The sequence below is a fragment of the Callithrix jacchus genome, chromosome 7 (assembly GCF_049354715.1).
Source record: "Callithrix jacchus isolate 240 chromosome 7, calJac240_pri, whole genome shotgun sequence".
NCBI classification, from domain to species: domain Eukaryota; kingdom Metazoa; phylum Chordata; class Mammalia; order Primates; family Cebidae; genus Callithrix; species Callithrix jacchus.
The window spans coordinates 130,092,840-130,117,995 of NC_133508.1; the positions used below are offsets into that span (position 1 = coordinate 130,092,840).

The 25,156-nt window shown below is 38.8% G+C and overlaps 1 protein-coding gene and 1 long non-coding RNA gene across 8 annotated transcripts in view; one reads left to right on the plus strand and one right to left on the minus strand.

Annotated features, from left to right (window-relative positions):
• RPAP2 (RNA polymerase II associated protein 2) overlaps positions 1-25,156 on the plus strand; it is a 152,794-nt gene that overhangs the window by 63,977 nt on the left and 63,661 nt on the right. For 4 of the 7 annotated variants that reach the window (XR_013520264.1, XM_002751083.7, XM_078332431.1 and 1 more), the window contains one exon: positions 22,092-22,241. The exons of 1 other annotated variant lie outside the window; for it this stretch is intronic. Coding sequence is in view for 3 of the 6 variants with exons in the window: in XM_002751083.7 (XP_002751129.1) it covers positions 22,092-22,241 (150 nt within the window). In the remaining 3 variants the exon portion in view is untranslated. Of the gene's footprint in view, positions 1-5,753; positions 6,007-22,091; positions 22,242-25,156 lie in introns of those variants that run through there. 2 more of the 7 variants (XR_013520263.1, XR_013520265.1) reach the window with 1 other exon arrangement.
• LOC144577048 (uncharacterized) overlaps positions 1-25,156 on the minus strand; it is a 66,811-nt gene that overhangs the window by 6,495 nt on the left and 35,160 nt on the right. The window lies entirely within an intron of this gene.

The following is a 25,156-nucleotide window of genomic DNA, read 5'->3' on the forward strand; positions in this document are numbered from 1 at the left end:
ATGTGTTCTCATTGTTCAGCGCCCACTTATGAGTGAGATCATTTGGTGCTTGTTTTTCTGTTCCTGTGTCAGTTTCCTGAGAATAATGGTTTCCAGCTTCATCCATGTCCCTGCAGAGGACATGAACTCATCCTTTTTCATGGCTGCTTAGTATTTCATGATGTATATGAGCTACCTTTTCTTTATCCAGTCTATCATTGATGGGCATTTGGATTGGTTCCAAGTCTTTGCTATTGTGAACAGTGCTGCGATAAACATACATGTGCATGTGTCTTTATAAAAGAATGATTTATACTCCTTTGGGTAAATACCCAGTAATGGGATTGCTGGGTCAAATGATATTTCTAGTTCTAGATCCTTGAGGAATTGCCACACTGTATTCCGTGATGGTTGAACTAATTACACTCTAATAGAAAAGTATTTCTATTTCTCCACATCCTCTCCGGCATCTGTTTCCTGACTTTTTAATGATTGCCATTCTAACTGGCATGAGATGGTATCTCCTTGTAGTTTTGATTTGCATTTCTCTAATGACCAGTGATGATGAGCTTTTTTTCCTGTTTGTTGGCTGCATAAATGTCTTCTTTTGAGAACTGTCTGTTCATATCTTTTGCCCAATTTTTGATGGTTTTATTTTTTCCTTGTAAATTTAAGTTCTTTGTCAATTCTGGATATTAGCACTTTGTCAGCTAGATAGATTGCAAAAATTTTCTTCCATTCTGTAGGTTGCCTGTTCACTCTGATGATAGTTTCTTTTGCTGTGCAGAAGCTCTTTAGTTTAATTAGATTCCATTTGTCAATTTTGTCTTTTCTTGCCATTGCTTTTGGTGTTTTAGTCATGAAGTCTTTGCCAATGCCTATTTCCTGAATGGTATTGCCTAGGTTTTCTTCTAGGATTGTTATGGTGCTAGGTCTTTTGGTTAAATCTTTAGTTTGTCTGGAGTTAATTTTTGTGTAAGATATAAGGAGGGGATCCAGTTTCAGCTTTCTGCATATGGCTAGCCAGTTTTCCCAACACCATTTATTAAATAGGGAATCCTTTCCCCATTGTTTGTTTTTGTCAGGTTTCTCAAAGATCAGATGGTTGTAGATGTGTGGTGTTATTTCTGAGGCCTCTGTTCTGTTCCATTGCTCTATATATCTGTTTTGGTACCAGTACCATGCTGTTTTTGTTGCTGTAATCTTATAGTATAGTTTGAAGTCAGGTAGCATGAGGCCTCCAGCTTTGTTCTTTTTGCTAGGATTGTCTAGGCTATGTGGGCCTTATTTTTTTTTTTTTTTTTTTGGTTCCATATTAAATTTAAATTAGTTTTTTCCAATTCTGTGAAGAAAGTCAATGGTAGCTTGACGGGGATAGCATTGAATCTATAAATTATTTTGGGCACTATGGCCATTTTCATGATATTGATTCTTCCTATCCATGAGCACGTCCTCTCTTATTTCCTTGAGCAGTAATTTGTAGTTCTCCTTGAAGAGGTCATTCACATCCCTTGTTTGTTGTATTACTAGGTATTTTATTTTCTTAGTAGTAATTGTGAACGGGAGTTCACTCCTGATTTGGCTGTTTGTTATTGGTGTATAGGAATGCTTGTGATATCTGCACATTGATTTTGTACCCTGAGACTTTGCTGAAGTTGCTTATCAGCTTAAGGAGATTTTGGGCTGAGATGATGGGGTCTTCTAAATACACAATCATGTCATCTGCGAACAGAGACAATTTGACATCTTCTTTTCCTAATTGAATACCCTTTATTTCTTTTTCTTGCCTGATTGCCCTAGCCAAAACTTCCAATACCATGTTGAATAGGAGTGGTGAGAGAGGGCATCCTTGTCTTGTGCTGGTTTTCAAAGGGAATGCTTTCAGTTTTTGCCCATTCCGTATGATATTGGCTGTGGGTTTGTCATAAATAGCTCTTATTATTTTGAGATATGTTCCATGAATACCTAGTTTTATTGAGAGTTTTTAGCATGAAGGGCTGTTGAATTTTGTCAAAGGCCTTCTCTGCATCCATTGAGATAATCATGTGGTTTTTGTTATTGGTTCTGTTTATGTGATGGATTATGTTTATTGATCTGTGTATGTTGACCAGCCTTGCATCCTGGAGATGAAGCTGATTTGATCATGGCGGAGAAGCTTTCTGATGTCCTGCTGGATTCTGTTTGCCAAATTTTATTTTGAGGATTTTCACATCCATGTTCATCAGGGATATTGGCCTGAAATTTTCTTTTTTAGTTGTGTCTCTGCCAGGTTTTGATATCAGGATGATGGTGGCCTCATAAAATGAGTTAGGGAGGATTCCCTCTTTTTCTATTGTTTGGAATAGTTTCACAAGGAATGGTAACAGCTCTTCTTTGTACCTCTGGTAGAATTAGACTGTAAATCCATCTGGCCCTGGACTTTCTTTGATTGGTAGGCTATTAATTACTGCCTCAATTGCAGAACATATTATTGGTCTAGTCAAGCATTCGACTTCTTCCTGGTTTAGTCTTGAGAGGGTCTATGTATCCAGTAATTTATCCATTTCTTCTAGATTTACTGGTTTATTTGCATAGAGGTATTTATAGTATGCTCTGACGATAGTTTGCATTTCTGTGGGATTGATGGTGATATCTCCATTAAAATTTTTTATTGCATCTATTTGATTTTTCTCTCTTTTCTTCTTTGTTAGTCTGGCTAGCAGTCTATCTATTTTGTTGATCTTTTCAAAAAACCAGCTCCTGGATTGATTTTTTTGAAGGGTTTTTCATGTCTCTGTCTCCTTCTGTTCTGCTCTGATCTTAGTCATTTCTTGTCTTCTGCTAGCTTTTGAATTTGTTCATTTTTGCTTCTCTAGTTCTTTTATTTATGTTAGGGTGTTGATTTTAGATCTTTCCTGCTTTCTTTTGTGGGCATTTAGTGCTATAAATTTCCCTCTACACACTGCTTTAAATGTGTCTCAGAGATTCTGGTACATTGTGTCTTTGTTCTCATTGGTTTCAAAGAATATATTTATTTCTGCCTTAATTTCATTATTTACCTAGTAGTCATTCAAGAGCAGGTTGTTCAGTTTCCATATAGTTGTGCAGTTTTCAGTGAGTTTCTTAATCCTGAGTTCTAGTTTGTTTGCATTGTGGTCTGACAGATTATTTGTTATGATTTCCATTCTTTTGCATTTGCTGAAGAGTGTTTTACTTCCAATTATGTGGTCAATTTTAGAGTAAGTGCAATGTGGTACTGAGAAAAATCTATATTCTGTGGATTTGGTGTGGAGAGTTCTGTAGATGTCTCTTAGGTCAGCTTGGTCCAGAGCTGAGTTCAAGTCCAGAATATCTTTGTTAATTTTCTGTCTCATTCTGTCTCATATTGACAGTGGGGTGTTACAGTCTCCCAATATTATTGTGTGGGTGTCTAAGTCTCTTTGTAGGTCTCTAAGAACTTGCTTTGTGAATGTGAGTGTTCTTGTATGGGGTACATATATATTTAGGTTAGCTCTTGTTACATTGATCCCTTTACCATTATGTAATGCCCTTCTTTGTTGGTTTAAAATCTGTTTTATCAGAGACTAGGATTGCAACCCCAGCTTTTTTTTGCTTTCCATTTGCTTGGTAAATCTTCCTCCATCCCTTCATTATGAGCCTATGTATGTCTTTGCATGGGTCTCCTGAATACAGAACATCAGTGGGTCTTGACTCTTTATCCAATTTGCCAGTCTGTGTCTTTTATTTGGGGCATTTAGCCCATTTACATTTAAGGTTAATATTGTTATGTGTGAATTTGATCCATCTTTATGATGCTAGCTGGTTATTTTGCCTGTTAGTCAATACAGTTTCTTCATAGTGTCAACAGTCTTTACAATTTGGTATGTTTTTGCAGTGGCTGGTACTGGTTGTCCCTTTCCATGTTTAGTGTTTCATTCAGGAGCTCTTGTAAGGCAGGCCTGGTGGTGACAGAATCTCTCAGCATTTGCTTTTCTGTAAAGGATTTTATTTCTCCTTCACTTATGAAGCTTAGTTTGGCTGGATATGAAATTCTAGGTTGAAAATTCTTTGCTTTAAGGATGTTGAATATTGGCCCCCACTCTATTCTGGTTTGTAGGGTTTCTGCCAAGAGATCTGCTCTGGGGTCTGATGGCCTTCCCTTTGTGGGTAATCTGACTTTTCTCTCTGGCTGCACTTAACATTTTTTCCTTCATTTCAACCTTGGCATATCTGACAATTACATGTCCTGGGGTTCTTCTCAAGGCGTATCTTTGTGGTGTTCTCTGTATTTCCTGAATTTGAATGTTGGCCTGACTTGCTAGGTGGAGGAACTTCCCCTGGATAATATCCTCAAGAGTGTTTTCCAACTTGGTTCCATTCTCCCCGTCACTTTCTGGTATACCAATCAAACATAGACTTGGTCTTTTCACATAGTCCCATATTTCTTGGAGGCTTGGTTCATTCCTTTTCATTTTTTTTTTTTTTTCTCTAATCTTGTCTTCACATTTTATTTCATTAAGTTGATCTTCTGTCTCTGATATCTTTTCTTCTGCTTGATCAGTTTGGCTATTGATACTTGGGTATGCTTCACAAAGTTCTCATGCTGTTATTCAGCTCCATCTAGTCATTTATGTTCTTCTCTAAACTGTTTATTCAAGTTAGCAATTCGTCTAACCTTTTTTCAAGGTTCTTGGCTTCCCTGCATTGGGTTGGAACATGCTCCTTTAGCTCAGAGGAGTTTATTACCCACCTTCTGAAGCCTGCTTCTGTCATTTCATCAAACTTAGGCTCCACCAGTTTTGTTCCCTTGCTGGCAAGCAGTTGTGACCCTTTGGAAGAGGTGTTCTGGTTTTTGGAATTTTTAGCCTTTTTGCACTGGTTTCTCCCCATCTTTGTGGATTCATCTATGTTTGGTCTTTGATGTTGGTGACCTTCCAGTGGGGTCTCTGAGTGGACATCGTTTTTATTGATGTTGATACTATTCCTTTCTGTCTGTTAGTTTTCCTCCTAATAGGCCCCTCTGCTGCAGGTCTGCTGGAGTTTGCTGGAGGTCCACTACAGACCCTGTTTGCCTGGGTATCACCAGCAGAGGCTGCAGAACAGCCACGATTGCTGCCTATTCTTTCCTCTGGAAGCTTCTTCCCAGAGGGGCACCTGTCAGATACCAGCCAGAGCTCTCCTGTATGAGGTGTTGTTGGCACCTACTGGGAGGTGTCTCCCAATCAGGACACACAGGTGTCAGGGACCCATTTGAGGAGGCAGTATGTCCCTTATCAGAGCTCAAACACTGTGCTGGGAGATCTGCTACTCTCTTCAGAGTTGTCAGGCAAGGACGTTTAAGTCTGCTGAAGCTGTACCCACAGCCTCCTCTTCCCCCAGGTGCTCTGTCCCAGGGAGATAGGGGTTTTATCTATAAGTCCCTGAAGGGGGCTGCTGCCTTTTTTTCAGGGATACCCTGCCCAAAGAGGAGGAATCTTGAGAGGCAGTCTGGCTGCAGCAGCCTTACTGAGCTGCAGTGGGGGCTCCACCCAGTTCGAACTTCCCGGTGGCTTTGTTTACACTGAGTGTAAAACTGCCTACTCATGCCTCAGCAATGGTGGACGCCCCTCCCTCCACCAAGCTCAAGCATCCCAGGTCAACTTCAGACTGCTGTACTGGCAATGAGAGTTTCAAGCCATTGGATCTTAGCTTGCTTGGCTCTGTGGGGGTGGGACCTGCCAAGCCAGACAACATGGCTCCCTGGCTTCAGCCCCGTTTCCTGGGGAGCGAATGATTCTGTCTCTCTTGTGTTCCAGGCACCCCTGGAGTATGAAAAATAAAAATCTCCTGCAGCTAGCTTGGTGTCTGCCCAAATGGCCACCCAGTTTTGTGCTTGAAACGCAGGGCCCTGGTGGCATAGGCACCAGAAGGAATCTCCTGGTCTGCAGGTTGTGAAGACAATGGGAAAAGTGCAGTATCCGGGCCAGAGTGCACCATTCCTCACGATACAGTCCCAAATGGCTTCCCTTGACTAGGAAAGGGGGTTCCCTGACCCCTTGCACTTCCCAGGTAAGGCGATGCCCCACCCTGCTTTGGCTTGCCCTCTGTGGACTGCACCCACTGTCCAGCCAGTCCCAATGAGACAAACCCATCTTCTGCATGGATCTCACTGGGAACTGCAGACCAGAGTTGTTCCTATTTGGCCATCTTGCCAGCCAATTACCCATTTTGCCTTTCAAATGCCTTTCTTTTGGCATTTGTATTCTCCTAATTACCCAGATTTTGCTTCTCTTTAATCCCTCATATCTAATCAATTGCATAGTCCTTTTAGTTGTCTTTCTCCATTCCCACTGCTACTAACCCACATCAGACCTTCATTACTTGCCTAGACTGCTGCAATTATAGCCCTCCCAAGGGCTTAATTGTCCTCCCATGTCCATCCTTCCTCTAGCTTTAAAAATTATCTCACTGGAGCTTAACTTTAATCAAAACAGACATTTGTTCAGAAACTTAGTGACTTCCCAGCTCCTACCACATAATTTTACATGAAATTCAAGGCCCTTCTTAAGTGGCCCCAACTTAACTATTCACCTTATTTCTCATTTATGTCTTTACATTATGTCCACTGACTGTTTCCACCTATAAGCATCTTTAATAGCACTTGACCTATGCTTGAAATTATTTTCTTTTCATATCTGCCTTCAAGGTCCAGTTCAAATGTTACCTCCTCCTTAGAAGCCTTCCTTAAAATCCCACAAGTAGAAATAATAATACCTTTCTTGTATAAGCTCCCTTAAGAAAGACCTCTCATTGGGACCTTCTGCTTTGCTACACATTCATATAAAAATCTTTTTCTTTATTATCCAATCTCTTCCAAAAATGTAGTTAACAAATATAACAGAACTGCACAGATTTATTCAACAGAGCTCCGCATCAGTTGTTTTCAACACTGGCTATATCATTGGGACCTTCTGGTTTGTTACACATTCACACAAAAATCTCATTTTATTATCCAATTTCTTCCAAACTAACAAATATAACAAACAGAACTGTACAAATTTATTCAATTCAGAAATTTAACAGAGCTTTGTTTCAGTTGTTTTCAACACTGGCTATACATTAGAAATACATGGGGAGATTTTTTTTAATACTAATGGCTGAATCAAAGATTTTGATTCATTGGTCTTGGGTGGGGCATGGGCATAAGTATTTTTTTAAGTTCCCCAAGTGATTGTAATTTGTGCAGGCAGAATTGAGAATCACTGTCTTAATTCTAGTGCTCATTGGTGTATACTAAGTAGAGAAGGCTAAATCAGTTGACTTGGCTATATATACCAGGATTTGCTTGGTTAGAGGTACTTAGTTTTAGCTTTCTTCTAAAATTGTTAGTTAATAGTGTTGAAAAGTACCTCTTGACTATCACAAAGGAAGGATGAATTAGAAACAGAAGAATTGTTGGTTTTCATTTGTGTTTGGTTATGGCAGATTTCAAACATTATTTGAAGAGCATATCCAAGTGGGTCTTTTAAAATTGTAAGATCTACTCAGTTCTTAAAATGAATCAGACATGTGAACTTGTGTGGTCTAGCGGTTAGACGTGTAGACTAGTGGGAGTACTTCTGGGGTTATTTGTTCATCTTTTACTGACTTACATGACCTTAAGAAAGTCACTTGAGCCTCAGCATTTCCTGCAATTTCACAGAAAGGTTGAAGACCAACCAGTTGGTCTCATAAAAAAATTTCTTAACAAACTTGGAAATCACTGTAGCTTCTTAGGTTAGACTGAGTTGTTGAGATCCTTCCTGCCGCAAAGGGAACAACTAGGAAAGAACTGGCATTCAGGCGGGGTCCAAAATGGCTCCCGCCGGAGGTCATGGCGCTTGCGAAGCGAGGTCATCAGTTCAAGGCTAACCTGAGCAACCTCATAAGCTCAAACTGATTGGCAAAAAAAAAAAGAACTGGCATTCAGGAAAAAATAACTCTTTTTCTCCAATTTAGTAAGTTTCCCACTATCCATTTTAAGGTATCTGAATTTTTTAGCTGGATGTGGTGGTGCTTGCCTGTAGTTCCAGCTATTTGGGAGGCTGAGGCAGGAAGATTACTTGAGCCCAGGAGTTGAAGGCTGCAGTGAGCTGTGATCACACCACTGCACCTCAGAGTGGATGACAGAGTCAGACTATATCTCTTAAAAAAAAAGTGTCTGAATTTTAAATTTAGCTCTGACCTCTTGGCATTTGTTTTCTTTTCAGTTATAAAACCATGTTTACTGAAAAACAGTATCAATAACAACAGTTTAGGAAGGTACCACAAAGTAGTTACCTATGCATGTGGCCCAGTCCATGTTATTTTATGGAAAAAGAAAAACTCTTCAACAGGTGACAAGTTCTTTCTCTATGCCCAGGTGGCTATTGTGTTACTTTGGGGAGGAAGCTAAGGGCCACAGATGAGACAGATGTTTTCAGAGTCTCACTGATGGAGTTGAATCTTCTTTTTCCTCAGTAAGAAACAAGCAAGGTAGAGAATATTAAACATGAAATTGTAATTACTTGCATGCTAAGGAACATGCAGTATATATTGTATATTTTATCTAACATACAGATAAAATTCCTTTTGAAATTATATATATAAATTTTTTGTCAATATCTGAGCAAGGCATTTTGTAAAATGTCTTGGGTTTGTATGCAGCCCTGCAATTTCTGAAAATAGATGACATTTTGACCCTTGTGTTACTGGTCACAACTCTTCTTTGTTTCAGTTTTGATTGTATGGGTGTGCAAACAGAGGTATTTTGGTTTAATTATCATTTAGCACTTGTTTATTTAGAAAAGGGAAAAATCTCAACTCAGGTTTTAGAAGAAGATAAAATATGGGTGACAGTTGTTACTGTTGTGCAGGAAGAAAGTATTGGGGCTTTATAGATAAGCAAATAAACAAGATACCTTTGGGATAAAGGTCTCCACTTTTAGCACTGTTCTTAGCCAGTATGACCGTGGATAAATCCTTTACCCTCTGCAAAGCCTCAGGTATTTCACCTCTCAAAAGGAAACTGAATGGATAGGTTGCAACTAAATCACATTTTGGGAAATTAAGTGTGATTTCCTTAAATATAACTGTATAGCCTGCTAAAATAAGACTATGCTGTTAAACCTCATCTTTTAGACTCTTCACTTACCCAAGCCATCATTAATTAGTGCCTCATCTATCCCAAAAGAATTTGCTTTTGTTTGATTGTAAGCCTTCAAAGTATCAGGTTTAGTATCCATTTGTTTTCATTGCTAAAGTGATAAACACAATGCCTGTGCATGTAAACATTGAAAGTATGCCTGTTTGACAGAAATAGTCTTCTTACCTTCTCCTTCCTAGCCCTAACTTCTGAAGGGTGAGAGAGTGTTAAAAAAAAAAAATTCTTTTAACCCAATGTTATCTTTTAGCAGTCTTTGCATCTTCATCACTTTTATGCATGGTAATCAGCAGAACAGGTTTCCCTACTGCAGCAGAACTCTGCATGAACCCAGTAATTTCTCAAATCTGATGGGTACAGAAAAGAGTGTGGCCTTTCACTTCCTGTCCCTTCCTCCAACCCCAAACCATAGAGAACCATGCTTTCTGGTGACATTTTATTTCATAGGCATTCTCACAACTCTCTTCTGTAAGATTATGTTGAGTATGAGGAGTGTTCCATGTCATTTTACAACAGCCTACTCATTTGATTTTGCAAATTTGGAAATAAATTATAAACACTCAGAAAAATCTCTATGAGATAATTATTGGTTCTGCTCAGTTTTGAAGGTCAGGTTTGGGAATATCTGTGGTATATCATTTTAGGCCAGTGCCTGATGTGATCTTCACACATATCACCTAGGATTATTCAGGAAAGGATAATTCAGACTGTGGAGTTACAGTATGGAGTTTCCAATGGTTCAGTATGAGTGCAGTGAGCAAGACAATAGGGACCAGAATGGGGAAGGCCACTTAAAAATCCAAGTTCATTACTGAGTTTTATTGTACCACAGGAGATAAATAACAGAGAATTATCAGTTTAGCTCCACTTGCTTAAGTAACCACAACTTTAACTCTTTAAATATCTTTCTCTGTTGACAGGATACAAACTGGTGACTTCCAAAATTATAGGTAACTTACTTCTGAGGCTTAGTTAAGAGTGTGTACTGCTTTAAATCCTTGGATAGAAAGTTTTAATAAAAATGCCAACTTTTAATTAAAAATCTCTCTATTGATTCAGTTATCTCACCCAAACTTTGAAACTCTTCTTACTACTGTGTAATAATTCCTGTTAACCAGATGTTGTTTGATAGCTCAGTTATAACAAATGGAAGGTACTTGTCCTAACCTGACTTATGTTCTCTCCTTTTGATGTGTAGCATATGTGGAACAGTCAGCTAAATAAAGGTCTTATCAATAAGATGCAGTTTGACACTTGGCTTTTTGTTTTTGTTATTGTGCAACTTACCATATGGTAAAGAATTAGTTATAGAAGGATATCCGTCTTTTCAGAATCGAGGTTTGAATCACTGGAGGTTTCATGAGCAGTTTCCTCTTATTTGTGATTTATACATTGCAAGTTTTTATTATGTAGGTTGCTTTCCAATTATATTCACCAGCAGATAGCCTGTGTTAAGCCATCTTAAGTGTCACCTTTTAAGGTTTTATCCATACTTAAAGCACTTGAAAGAAATAACTTTAAACAGAAATCTTTTGTTTTTACTTATAGCCAATCACATTCTCTGCTGGTTATTTTTAAAGTATTTCCTGCATAAAACATTAAATATCAGCTGTAGTATAAATTACTGTTTTTTTATTTAAATAGAAGTTATTTGGACCCGCCAAGTTATTATAGGGTTACAGGCTTTTATTTGTTTTGTTTTAGACAAGGTCTGTCTTGCTGTGTTACCCAGGTTGGTGTACAGTGACATAATCATAGCTTACTGTAAACTTGAACTCATGGGGTCAAGTTTACAAGTTGCAGGAAGTGATCCTCCCACCTCAGCCTCCTGAGTAGCTGGGTCTACAGGGGTATACTTCCATACCCATCTAATTTTTTTATTTTTAGTAGAGATTGGATCTTGCTGTGTTACCCAGACTGGTCTTGGGTTCCAGGATTCAAACAATCTTCCCACCTCAGTCTACCAAAGCACTGAGATTACAGGTATGAGCCACCACTCCCATCCTGGTTTTATTTATATTCTCTATTAGAAGCTGCAGGATTGGAATAGAGGCTTGAATACTTTTCACTGAATGAGGTAGAAGTTGTTTATTAATGGAAAAAAATTAAACAGGTAAGTAATTAGACTATCATAATTTATACTGCACAGATAAAGGATTAAGGAGAAAAGAGGAGCCTGGGGAGTCAGTTTAACTAACTGGTATTTGGTAAGATCTTGCAATTTGTACTTCAAAGATAACCTGAAAGTGAGCATTTTTATTTTACGATATATTTCTCTTTTTGTGAGACAGAGTATCACTCTGTTGCCCAGGCTAGAGTGCTGTGGTGCGACCTCGGCTCACTGCAACCTCCACCTCCAGGGTTCAAGTGATTCTTGTGCCTCAGCCTTCTCAGTAGCGGGGACTACAGGCACACACCACCATGCCCAGCTAATTTTTGTATTTTTAGTAGAGACAGAGTTTTGCCATGTTGGCCAGGCTTGTCTTGAACTCCTGGCTGCAAGTGATCTGCCTGCCTCGGCCTCCCAAAGTGCTGGGATTACAGGCATGAGCCACTGTACCCAGCCTATTTTATATTTCTATGGGGTTGGACATGTTTTATTTTATATTTTGAAGTACTGAATGTGGACAATATTTATATTATGGGCAGTCCATTTTAGGAAAATGATAAGCTAGAAAAGAGTATAGGAAAGAACACCACTGCGAACACCACTTCAAACACCAATCCCAATAAGAAGTAGTCAGATGACATCTATAAGGAAAGATTACAAGGACTTGGAATTAACTCAGAACTATTTTCAAGAATATGAAGGAATAACTTTAAGAGCTTGTGCACCGCCCCACCAAACACACCCACAAAAATTCCATGAAGAAGAAAATAAAATTCTGCAAGAGACATTTAGATTATACATGAGGAACAATGTCTAGAATTTAAGGTTTATTAACCATTGCAGCATGCTACACACACACACAAAGTGTAGAATCTCCATCTTTCGAGATCATGAAGGTAGTTAGTTTATTAGCAGTTTTGTAAGAAGAGACCAAATCACTATATTAAGAAAGGGTCTATTCTGCTTACTTTGGCAAGACTTTAAAAAAAATATGGGGGACGCAGGGGCTTTGCGTTTCATTTAATTCTTAATAGAAGGAGATTGAAAGGTAGTATAAATCCCCAAAACAGTTGAGTCTTCATTTGGCTGATACTTTCTGCTACTATCATTTACTAAAAATTAATAAATATACCTCATGCAAGAGAGTGATAACCAGAATTACACAGAAATAAAGACCTATAGATAACAAGCACTGGTGAAGGTATCTGGAAAAGGGAACCCTTGCACATTGTCAGTGGGAATGTAACTTAGTACAGCCATTATGCAGAACAATGTGGAGGTTCCTCAAGAAATTAAAAACAGTCTGGGCGTGTGGCTCATGCCTATAATCCCAGCACTTTGGGAGGCTGAGGCAGGTGGATCACAAGGTCAGGAGTTTGAGACCAGCCTGACCAATCTGGTGAAACCCCATCTCTACTAAAAATACAAAAATTAGCCAGGTATGGTAGTGCACATCTGTAATCCCAGCTACTTGGGAGGCTGAGGCAGGAGAATCACTTGTACCTGGGAGGCAGAGGTTGCAGTGAGACAAGATCATGCCATTGCACTCCAGCCTGGGTAATAGAGTGCGATTCTGTCTCAAAAAGAAAAAACAGATCTACGATATAATCTAGCAATCCCACTAAAGAATGGGTGGGTAGATAGGTAGGTAGATAAATAAAATAGATGGATAGATAGATAAGATAAATCCACAGGAAATGAAATCAGTATGTTAAAGAGACATCTGCACTCCCATTTTCATTGCAGCATTATTCACAACAGCCAAGATACAGATTCAGCCTAAGAGTCCATCAATAGATAAGTGAATAAATATTGTGTGTGTGTGTGTGTGTGTGTGTATATATACATGTTATATACACACACACACACACACACACACACATAAACAATGGAGTATATTGAGCTTTACAAAGAAGGAAATCCTGTTATCTGTGACAACATGGGTGAATCTGGAGGACGTTACATTAAGTGAAATAAGCCAGGCACAAATACAAACACTGCACAATCTCACTTACATATGGAATCTTAAAAAAAACTTCGGCCAGGCGCAATGTCTCATGCCTGTAATCCCAGCACTTTGGGAGGCTGAGATAGGAGGATCACTTGAGGCCAGGAGATTGAGGCTGCAGTGAGCTCTGATTGCACCACTGCACTCCAGCCTGGGTAACAGATTGAGACCCTGTCCAAAAAGAAAAACCAGAAAACAAAAAGAAGTATCTGATTGTGTGCTAACATTATGGCTGGTATAAACAAAAACAAAAAAAGAAAGCAGTAAATATTAGCCATTATTATCATCATCATCAAAACAGTTAAGTGTTCTCGCCATATAAAAATAAGTATGTGAAGTAATGCATATGTTAATTAGCTTGATGTAGTCATTCCACAGTGTACACGTATTTCAAAACATCATGTTGTATACCATAAATATATGCAATTTTTATTTGTCAATTTAAAAAAAATAACTTTATTAGTTGGATTGTAGATATCCTAAATTGCTTCTTCCCTTGGCCAAATAAATACATATCATTTAGAATGAAAAGAATTTCCTCTCCTTTCATATTTCACCTATAAGGCTTAATTAAGTACTTTTGTTCCTAAGGAAGGGACCAAGCAACCATTCCAGGCCCAGCCTCTTGCTCCACAGTTTCCTTTGCAGTTCTGCAAGTGAATTAAAGCTAATGCCTAAGCCTGCTCAGTGATTAGCCAGTCTGAGTGCTTCCCAGACAACACTGAATTCCAAGACAAATGGAAGTGAGGAAGAAAATTTCAGTAACAAGTGGTAGGTCATGATTTAATGCCTGATGAATTTAAAGCTCATCTCACACCTCACTGATTGGTGTTCTGAAATATTCTGGCAGGAAAATGTGGAATGTGACCAGGAGTGGGGCGGGGGTGAAGAAAATATTTCATCCATTCTTTCTTCTAAAAATAAAAGGAGGGGAGCCCAGCACAGTGGCTTATACCTGTAATCCCAGTCACTCAGGAGGATGAGGTAGGAGGACTGCTTGAGGCCAGGAGTTCAAGACCAGCCTAGGCAACACAGCAAGACACTAAAAGGTTTTTTTTAAGTAGTTGGGTATGGTGGCACATGCCTGTAGTCCCAGCTATTAATACTTTGAAGGCTGAGGCAGGAGGATTGCTTGAGCCCAGGAGTTCAAGGCTGCAGTGAGCTATGATCATACCACTGCACTACAGCTTGAGTGACAAACAAGGTCTCATCTCAATCAATCAAATGAGAGGAGGAAAATTTTATGAAGGAGAAAAACATTTCAGTAATCACAATAAATAAGTGTCCTCTTAAACTAGTTCTTTGTTCAACAAGTAATTATTGATGATCTACAGTGTAACAGGTACGAAGGATACAGTGAACAAGATAGATGAAGTCATTGCCCTCATGACATTTACATTATTTTGGATGGAGATAAACAAGCAAACAAATAATAGATGATTATTAAGGATAAAGGAGAAAAATAAAGCGAAGAAAGGAAGTAAAGAGATGAGACTGAGGATGGATTTCAGAGGGAAAGCTGACATTAAACAAAACTGAAACATGAAGGATCCTACCATGCAGAGAACTGAGGCAGGGGAATATCCCCAACAAGCCTCTAAAGTGGGGACAAATTTAACCTCAGCACAAAGTTGAGACATGGGTGGCCAGTATGGTTGGAATGGAGTGAGCCAGGGAAAATACTCTCTCTAGCTAGAAACTTTTATGAGATAGTTTTGGTTTCTAAGCATCCTCCATCCATAAGGGGTCCAATATTTGAGAGATCATTCATAGACTAGCCCCTGAATATCCTAGAGCTAAATGGTTCCTTTAGATTTCTCATCTCCTGTTGTACTTGCTCTAATCATCAGAGCTATAGTGTATAAAGCATTTTATTAACAACTGAGTTATTCATTTTAAATTAAAACGGTACATAATTAGTGCAGGGGTTGGCAAACTTTTGTAAAGGACTAGATCGTAAATATGTTTGTCTTTGCTGGCACTACAGTTGCAGTTACTTGATTCTGCTGTTGTAGCATGAAAGTGACCATGGAATGTGTAAATAAATGAGTATGGCTGTAGTTGAAATCAGTGGCAAGCCCAGTTTGGCCTGTGGACCATAGGTTGTCCATCGACCTGTTCTAGTACATTGAGAAGCCAACAAGAGATATTAAAGAATCAGGGGTAGGAGGAGAACCATGACTAAGAGGAGAATTCTAGGAAGGGAGGAAGTGATCAGGGACATCTAATACTGCAATCAACTAGGAAGAGAACACAGAAGAGTCTTTCAAAAGCAGATGTTAGGAGGCCACTATTGCTCATGAAAAGAACAGTTCCAGTATTAAGTCTGTTCATTTTTCTTTGGGTCTGGTTCTGTGCACATATAGGGACTGCATTGCTTGGTGATTTGTGGTTTACAAAGTCCTCTTCCATGGTCAATACTAACAAAAGCACACTCTGAATAGAACCTTATCTCCAAGCTCAGTGGTTGGACCTCTACATCAGATAGGTATTCCAACTCCACTTAGTCCAATGATACCTATCATTAGGGCAGTATGTGTCCTAAAAAGAATCCCAATAGTTAGTAGCATCTTTGGCAATAGCTACAGCCAACACTTACAGTTGATCAAAACTGTAGTAGGCAGATAAAATGTTATGATGTTGCTTCTGATTCATCTGTGCAAGGAGACACAGAGCCTCTTGCTACAGAGATAACAAGGAATTCAGAAAATGCCCAGTAAGCAGCCAGACTGGAAAAGTGTGCAGATAGTTAATTGCTATTAAGTAATAAAACATATTAAAGTTGATGGGTGAGAGGGGGTGAGGGACAAAAAACCACACATTGAATACAGTGTATACTGCTTGGGTGACAGGTGCACCAGAATCTCAGAAATCACGTCTAAAGATCTTATCTATGTAACCAAAAACCACCTGCTCTCCCCACAAAAAATAAAATTTAATAAATAAATAAAAATGGCCGGGCACAGTGGCTCACACCTGTAATCCCAGCACTTTGGGAGACCAAGGCGGGCAGATCACGAGGTCAGGAGTTCAAGACTAGCCTGGCTAATATGGTGAAACCCCGTCTGTACTAAAAATGCAAAAATTAGCTGGGCATGGTGGCAGGTGGCAGGTGCCTGTAGTCCCAGCTACTCGGGAGGCTAAGGTAGGAGAATCGCTTGAACCTGGGAGGTGGAGATTGCAGTGTGTTGAGATCATGCTACTGCACTCTAACCTGGATGACAGAGTGAGACTCCATCTCAAAATAAATTAAATAAATAAAAAGTAGATGGGTCAAGGAATCTGTGCTATTAAGTAATAAAACATGTTAAAGTAGATGGGGCAAGGAATCTGGAAAACAAACATTACATATAGACCTTATTCAGTTTTGAATGTGAATTACTTTGGAAATAAAAGCAAATCAATACTCTTGAATGAATCATTTATAAAATTATACATCAGATTTTCAGGATTGAGCATCTTAATACAAGTTTTATATGACTCCAGAAGTAATCCACTGGATTAATATTTAGAGATGCACAGAAACTGTTACAGTATTTATTCATTTATACGTCACCTAATTCCAAAAAGAATTTGTCAACATATAACTCTGAGAAAGCTAATACAGTTGGTTCTTTGTATACATGGGTTCTGCAACTGTGGATTCAACAAACAACAGATCAAAAATATTCCAGGAAAGGGCCAGGTGCAGTGGCTTATGCCTGTAATCCTAGAACTTTGGAAGACTAAGGCAGGCAGATTGCTTGAGCTTAGGAGTTCAAGACCAGCCTGGGCAACATGGTGAAACCCTGTCTCTACTAAAAAGACTTTTAAAATTGGCTCATGCCTGTAATCCCAGCACTTTGGGAGGTCGAGGCGGGCAGATCACCTGAAGTCGGGAGTTCAAGACTAGCCTGACCAACATGGTGAAACCCTGTCTCTACTAAAAATACAAAAATTAGCCAGGCATCATGGCAGCTGCCTGAAATCCCAGCTACTCTTGAGGCTGAGGCAGGAGAATCGCTTGAACCCAGGAGGCGGAGGTTGCAGTGAGCTGAGACTGAGCCACTGCACTCCAGCCTGGGTGACAGAGTGAGACTCTGTCTCAAAAAAAAAAAAATTAACATATTAAGGGAAAGAAAAAATTATATCCACTTTGAACACTTATGGACTTTTTTTCTTGTCATTTTCCCCTTAAAAATACAGTATAACAATGGTTTACATAACACATTGTATTAGATGTTATAAATAATGTAGAGATAATTTAAAGTATACAAGAGGATGTCCATAATTTATATGCAGATACTATGCCATTTATATCAAGGACCTGAACATCCTCAGAATTTGATTTCCATGGGAGATTCTGGAGCCAATCCCCCACAGATAGTGAGAGACAACTATATTATACAGATCTGTATCATTTATATTCTGTTAGGGACTGGTGGGGGAGAAGTTTTTTCAGTTAAAGATTAAAAGGGAAATACAAGGGAACAAATAAGATTAAAGGAAACCTTATTTTCTTATTGGCTAAACTTTCCAAGAGTATAATTATGCAGCAACAGTTAGGCTCATGTGTTAAGAACAGTCAGGAAGACTGGGAGTGGTGGCTCACACCTGTAATCCCAGTACCTTTGGAGGCTGAGGCAGGCGGCTCACCTGAGGTCAAGAGCTCAAGACCAGCCTGACCAGCATGGAGAAATCCCATCTCTACTAAAAGTACAAAATTAGCTGGGCATGGTGGCACATGCCTGTAATCCCATCTACTCGGAGGCTGAGGCAGGAGAATTGCTTGAACCCAGGAGGCAGAGGTTGTGATGAGCTGAGATGGCGCCATTGCACTCCAGCCTGGGCAACAAGAGTGAAACTCCATCTCAAAAAAAAAAAAAAATAGTCAGGATATCCTGGCTCCAGATGCCTGAAGATTGCTATCTGTTTGATGACTTACTGTAGAAATTTCTAGGCCCCAAGTTGATATTCTTGTCTCCACCAGACACCAGACTTTGTGTGATTTCTCTATCAGCACTTCCTTCTGCCTCACACCTACTTGCATTTTTATATTTGTAGTCTTCTAGTTCTCTAAAGCAACTTTAAATCATTCTTTTCCTCCTGCATGTTCATTGAGGGCTCAGTATGCATAAGTCAGGCAAGTAAAGATTAAATTTATAGTGCTCTATTGCCTACAAAGAATGAAAGCCAGCATATTAGCTAAGAGTTTGGGCTTTTTGAGATAAATTGTTTAGGTTCAAAGCCCCAACCTGCTACTATCTTTGTGACCCTGGGGAAGATACTTCTGTTTTTATGCTTTTATTTCCCTGTCTGTTAAATGGAGGTGATAACTATATCCCTTACGATATCTGTATAGTTAAAGGAGATAATTTATGTTTAGAACATAGTACATGGTAAATACTCATAGGTAACACATGGTAAATGTTAGTTAATATAACTAATATTATAATAGATAAAAAGAGCTCTTCCTCTACAGTATTCCATTTGAATTTTATAATAATCTTTTAAGCTACTTTAGTATTATTAGCCCTATTTTACAGATAGAAGCTAAGGCTTTGAGGTGCAACTTGCCCCAAGTCATACAAGCATTCCTGGCAGGGCTAGTATTACAATTCAGTTGTGTACATAGTTCCTCTAGGTCTTGTGGTTAGACTGGGGAGGGGGAATAGGTTTCATCTCAAGAGCCAGCCCTACCCAGTTGAAATGGTTGTTCAGAGTCCTGTTTTGAGAATTGTCAAAGCAGATCCAAGCTCATTAAGAAAAGAATGCCTGATTGATGAGCAGTATTTGCCATGAGCTCAGGAACATGTAGTGAGATTATGTCATTGCTTTCCTTTTTTGTTTGTTTCCTCCTAAAGTTTCTTGTTAATCCAGGGTTTTCTTTATAAACAAAAATTTTAGTAACCTTTGGTTTTAGTAATTTATAGAATCTTTTTAGCCTTATAAGTTTTCTAGAGAAGTGTTATTATTCCTAAAATAATTTGTAACTAAGGCAGCTGATAGAAGGGCAGCTCTTACAAGCTATTTCTCTGTAATAACTCCTCACATTTGCTATTTTCTTATGGGCACACAGATTGAGAAATCTAGTAGTCACCATTTATTTCTAATTTTAGAAATTAAGTTTGGACATTTGGGTTAAGTACTAATGAAACTTTGAGAAGGAATTGAGAAAATCTTATTTTCACATATGAGCCAAATAGTAATTTCCTTGAAAGTCAGAGAAGTTTTTTTGGATTTGTCAAATAAGTACCACTGTATTTATTTATTTACGAGACAGAGTCTCATTCTGTCTCCCAGGCTGGAGTGCAGCAGCATGATCTCTGCTCACTGTAGCCTCCTCTCCTGGGTTCAAGCAGTTCTCCTGCCTCAGCCTCCCAAGTAACTGGGATTACAGGTGCCCACCTCCATGCTGGGCTAATTTATTTTTTATTTTTTATTTTTTTTAGTAGAGATGAGGTTTCACCATGTTGGCCAGGCTGGTTTTGAACTCCTTATCTCAAATAATCTGCCCTCCTCAGCCTCCCAAAGTTGGTATGAGCCATCCTGCCTGGCCAGTACCACTTTAAATATACACAAAAGCTAGGTTTCTATGGAGTTGGCATATTTGATCTACCTGACTTGGACTTCCTGGTTTTATTTTAGCCAGTGTTATCCCATTCCTTATTCTTGGTGTTATTATGGGGAAGTAGCAACTTATATTTTAAATGTTGACATCCCTTAAGTATGGGAAAAACTAGAGTTAGCTTCTGGGTTCCACCTTCTCTGCAGGAAAATGCCTTAGAAAAAAGCTGGCCACAACTCTAAGTTTACCTGTATACCTAGCTTGTCATTGTAATAAAGGGTGGTCCTATTTTCTGGTATGAACTACCTTTTGGGAATATGTGCAGAGAGAGCTCATGAAGTCTAAGAACTTGGTACTCCATCCCCTAGCTGTAAAGAAATACAGGAGAGATGAAAAAAAAAAAAGCACAACAGCAGCTTTCCCAGTTAGAATTCTATGGATTTCATTGGACTATTGGAGTCATCTCATCTCCAGTTCTTGCTAATATACTTTACGGATATAGAGAATTTTCCACCTCCTCTGGAAGTCCTGGCCATCTTTGGACAATTCTGACAAATTTTCCCTTTTACTTCTACTTTCCGTATAGGATGGCTAAGCAAGGAAGAAAATCTGCCTCTCAGAAAACACCTATAATTCCACACTGACTACTGTGGAACTGATCTGCTCTGATTTCTTGAGCTTTATTGATTTAAATTGGAGAATTATTTTATTTTGATTTAATATGCCCAGGCAAATAACCAAGATTAAATAAATATCTGAAAGAGTATTGTGAGAAGTGAAAACTACTTGGGGAGAAAAGAATTTTCTCCCAAAAAGCTTTCTAGGAATGTAACTTGTGAGAACTCTGAGACACATACTCTCTAGAGAAAAAAAGTATTTATGAGAAGTCAGGGTCTTTAATCTTTGTAGTTAGAGTAGATATTGCTCAGTTTTTAAAAGTCAGGTACTGATCACATTTCAGTGTAAATGACTTTTAAAATTCCATTATGCAGTCAGTCTTTAGGATTATTTACTACAAATGGTTAGAGAAAAAAAGCATATTGTTTCTTTCTTTTTTTTTTTTTTTAAAGACGGGGTTTCACCATGTTGGCCAGGATGGTCTCGGATCTCTTGACCTTGTGATCCGCCTGCCTCGGCCTCCCAAAGTGCTGGGATTACAGGCGTGAGCCACTGCACCCGGTTATTGTTTCTTAAAAAATTGGTATGTAGTGCCTTATGAGATGTAGTTCATTATTTAGTGTTTTAAAAAGAAAAATGTTGGCCGGGCTTGGTGGCTCACACCTGTAATCCCAGCACTTTGGGAGGCCAAGACAGATATATTGCTTGAGGTCAGGAGTTCAAGACCAGCCTGGCCAACATGGTAAAACCCTGTCTCTACTAAAAATACAAAAATTAGCCAGGCATGGTGGCACGCACCTGTAGTCCCAGCTACTCAGACTCAGAAGGCTGAGGCAGGAGAATTGCTTGAACCTAGGAGGTTGCAGTGAGGCGAGATTGCATAACTGCGTTCCAGCATGGGAGACAGAGCAAGACTCCATCTCTAATAAGTAAAATGAAAATAAATAATTTAAAAATACAAAAAAAAAAATGTTAGCTGGGCATAGTGACTCACACCTTGTAATCCTAGCACTTTGAAAGGCTGAGTCAGGTAGATCTCTTGAGGCCAGGTGTTCGAGACCAGCCTGGCCAACATGGTGAAACCCCATCTCTACCAAAAAAAACAAAAATTAGCCGGACGTGGTGGTAAGCACTTATAATCCCAACTACTCAGAAGGCTGAGGCAGGAGAATTGCTTGAACCTAAGAGGCAAGAGGTCACTGCACTCCAGCATGGACAACAGAATCGAGACTCTGCCTCAAAAAAAAAAAAATAATAATAATAAGTAAGATTTAATTCAAAAGGTAATCTTGTTTGTTTATTATCTTTTTAGGTGATGTAATCCAAACATCTAATATAAGTATGTTTTTAAAGCAATTCTCAACTCTAAACTCCTCTCCATAACCTTCCTTTCCCAAATGGAAAGAGTTCATTTTCTGAGCAGAATTTTAGTTGTTTTTGCTCACATGAAGAAAAACAAACATGGTATAGATTTAGGCTTTTATACTTCTTTCATACTTAATGTTTGATCTTTCAGTCTTTTCCCAAGACTTCTCCTCTGCCTTTGTTAGTAAAGCCTTCTCTCTGGGAGTTTTGTTAAATCAGAGAGACTTTATTATCCTCATAAAATCTTCTCTGCCATGTTGAAGATGGGAGTCCCTTTGCCTTTATCATTTCATGGATATGCATTTAGTGTTTTCGGTTGTTTCAGACTGACCCCAATTCTTGGCATTCAGAAACATTCTCATGAAGGTATAGTGTTTACACGGTTTCTAGACACCCTGCTTGAAGAGTTACAGCTAAAGAATGAAGACCTTGAAAGTTTAACCATCATATTTAGAACCAGCTGTTTGCCAAAGTGGTAAGTTGGATTTTGTTTTACTTTGGTTTTTAGTCTTCATTTGTTGCCTATGTGGATTTTTTTTTTAATTGGAAATTGTAAAAACTAACTATGCCCTCAGTTTGCTAAGGAAATACATGATATTCCTTAGTTTTCAGCTGCCTCAGTCACTTCCTATTCTTCTTATTTTGTGTCCCATATTTGTTGCTATTCCTCTCTTGTAGGCTACTGTTTTTTGCAGTCAAGGAAACACCACATTATCAGTTTCATACTCAAGTGTAGGCCATCCCACATGTCCCATCTGATAAGTTTCTTCCCAGGAAGTAGCAGTTTACTTCAACCCAGCTACTGCAGCGATCCATTGTGAACATCCTCATCTTACTGCCCCCTTCAGTGAAATCACCCCCTACCCAGCCAATACCTTAGTCATTTCATGTACAGATAAGCAGGTGAATTTACAAGTCTGACTTTGTTGAATCCTAACCCTTTTCCCAGATACACAGCCCTCTCCTGCTATCCCAAGCCTTTTCCTCTTTCAGAACTGCCCATCAGAATATTCCCTTCCTTGTCCTGCCTTAATCATAACTTTCCATCTATTCCTTCCTTCCTTCTCATTTCACACAATCCCAAAGTGCTCAGATAGATCCTGATTTAATGTTATAATTGAAGAAATTCATCCTAAACTACAAATGAGATTCTCTCAGGGAGCATTTTCTTTTTTTTCTTTGTTTAACCTTTTTTAAATGATAAAAATACAAAATGTTATAAAATAAAAATTAAGCAATACATATTGCATAATTAATATAAAAGGAAAATTCTCTGTTCACCTCTACCTCTAATCCCATCTCTTTCCTAGAAGCACACTTGATGTCTGTCATCTAATATTTATTTTTATTATTTGAATTTTTATAAAACAATCTTTAATCAAATCTCTAAATATACAGGAAGGATATTTGAAAGGGGTGATTTTGGTGATTAAGAAAGAATACAGGGCTGGGCGCACAGTGGCTCACGCCTGTAATCCCAGCACTTTGGGAGGCTGAGGTGGGTGGATCACTTGAGGTCAGGATTTCAAGACCAGCCTGGCCAACATGGTGAAACCTTGTCTCTACTAAAAATACAAAAATAAGCTGGGCATGGTGGCAGGCACCTGGAATCCCAGCTACTTGGGAGGCTGAGGCAGGAGAATCACTTGAACTCAGGAGGTAGAGGTTACAGTGATCTGAGATCGTGCCACTGCACTCCAGCCTGGGTGACAGAGCAAAACTCAGTCTCAAAAAAAAAAAAAAAGAAAGAAAGAAATTAGCAGTGTAACTGCCCCCCAATTTATACCCAATGGTCTTTTCATATGATCCTGCTACTCTGAGAACACTGTATATCAAAGGCTTTTACTGAAGGAGTGAGCTTAGGTTGGTTTGTATAAGCATAGCATTCAAAGGCCCTTAAAGAATATGGCTTCCACATAAAGGACCAAGTTAAAAAAAAAATGAAAAAGAATATGGCGAGGTTGGAGTGTAAACCAATCATAATCCTCAGTTCATGACATCCTGTGTACATGGGTTGAAAGGTTTCTTGCTTATATAAATTTAATTAAAATAAAAAATAAAAAGAAAGGTTTCTTGGCCAGGTAGAGTAGCTCACACCTGAAATTCTAGCACTTTGGGAGGCCAGGTTGGGAGGATCACTTGAGCCCAAGAGTTCAAGACTAGTCTGGGCAACAAAGTTGCTGTGTTTTGTAGAGAGACCCTGTTTCTACAAAAAATTTTAAAAAATAGTCAGATATGGTTGTCTACACAGGTGGCACCTGCCTGTAGTCCCAGCTACTTGGGAGACTGAGGCAGGAGGATTGCTTTAACCCAGGAGGTCAAGGTTTCAGTGAGCCATAATCACACCACTGCATTCCAGCCTGGGCACTGGAGCAAGACCCTGTCTCAAAAAAAAACAGAGGTTTCTCTTTCAGACTGAGAGCAAACAGTGTCTAGTCAGAAGTTCTTCTAAACCTGCTGTAATGAATAGATACCAATTAAAAATCATTTTAACTAGCATATTTAAACTTGCACATAAACAGATGGTGTTAAAGTAGTTTTAAGGACTTTCAACAGTAGATGTTTTAAGTGGACTTCACAGTTCCCATAAGATCATTATTTATTTACATTGCTCATTTGCTTAAGTAATTAAAGGTAAATCTTGGCCCAGATTACTTAGTATTATAAAAGATTATGAATGAATAGCCCTTATGACTTAATTTTCCATATAAGAAATGAAGATCGTTGTAAGTAGGATAGAGGGTTTTTTTGTTTGCCTGATTTTGGTATGCCATGGTAAATTTCTTTGACTCTAAAGATTTTAATATCTAGTAACCTTTTCAAAATTACTACCTAGTATATTAATATGTTTTCAGTTGTGAATAACAAATCCATTTCCAACTACCTTTTGTTATTGTGGCATATTAGTTATCTTTTGCTACTAGAAAATTTCCCCAAAACAAACAAAAAGATATTTGTGGCTTAAAGACAAACATTTTTTATGTCACAGTTAGAGTCAGGAATCTAGGTGCAGTTGAACTGGGAGCCTCTGGCTGAAGGTCTCTCCTGATATTACAGTTAAGCTATCTGCCAGTGCTATGATGTCACCTGAAGGCTAAAATGGAAGATCTCCTGTCAAGCTCACTCATGTGGTTGTTGGCAGGATCAAGCTTCTTATTGACTGTTGAACTCAGGGTGTCAGTTTCTCACTATTGTCTAGAGGCCTCCCCTAATCCCTTGCCCATAGGCCTCTCGAGAGTGCATCTCACAACATGGCATGTGGCATCCCTCAGAGTGAACCCGCGAGAGAGGATACCCATGATGGAAGCCACAGTCTTTTTGTATTAGCAACTAATCTCAGAAGTGACATCCCATCACTTTTGCTATATTCCATTAGATAGAAACTAGTTA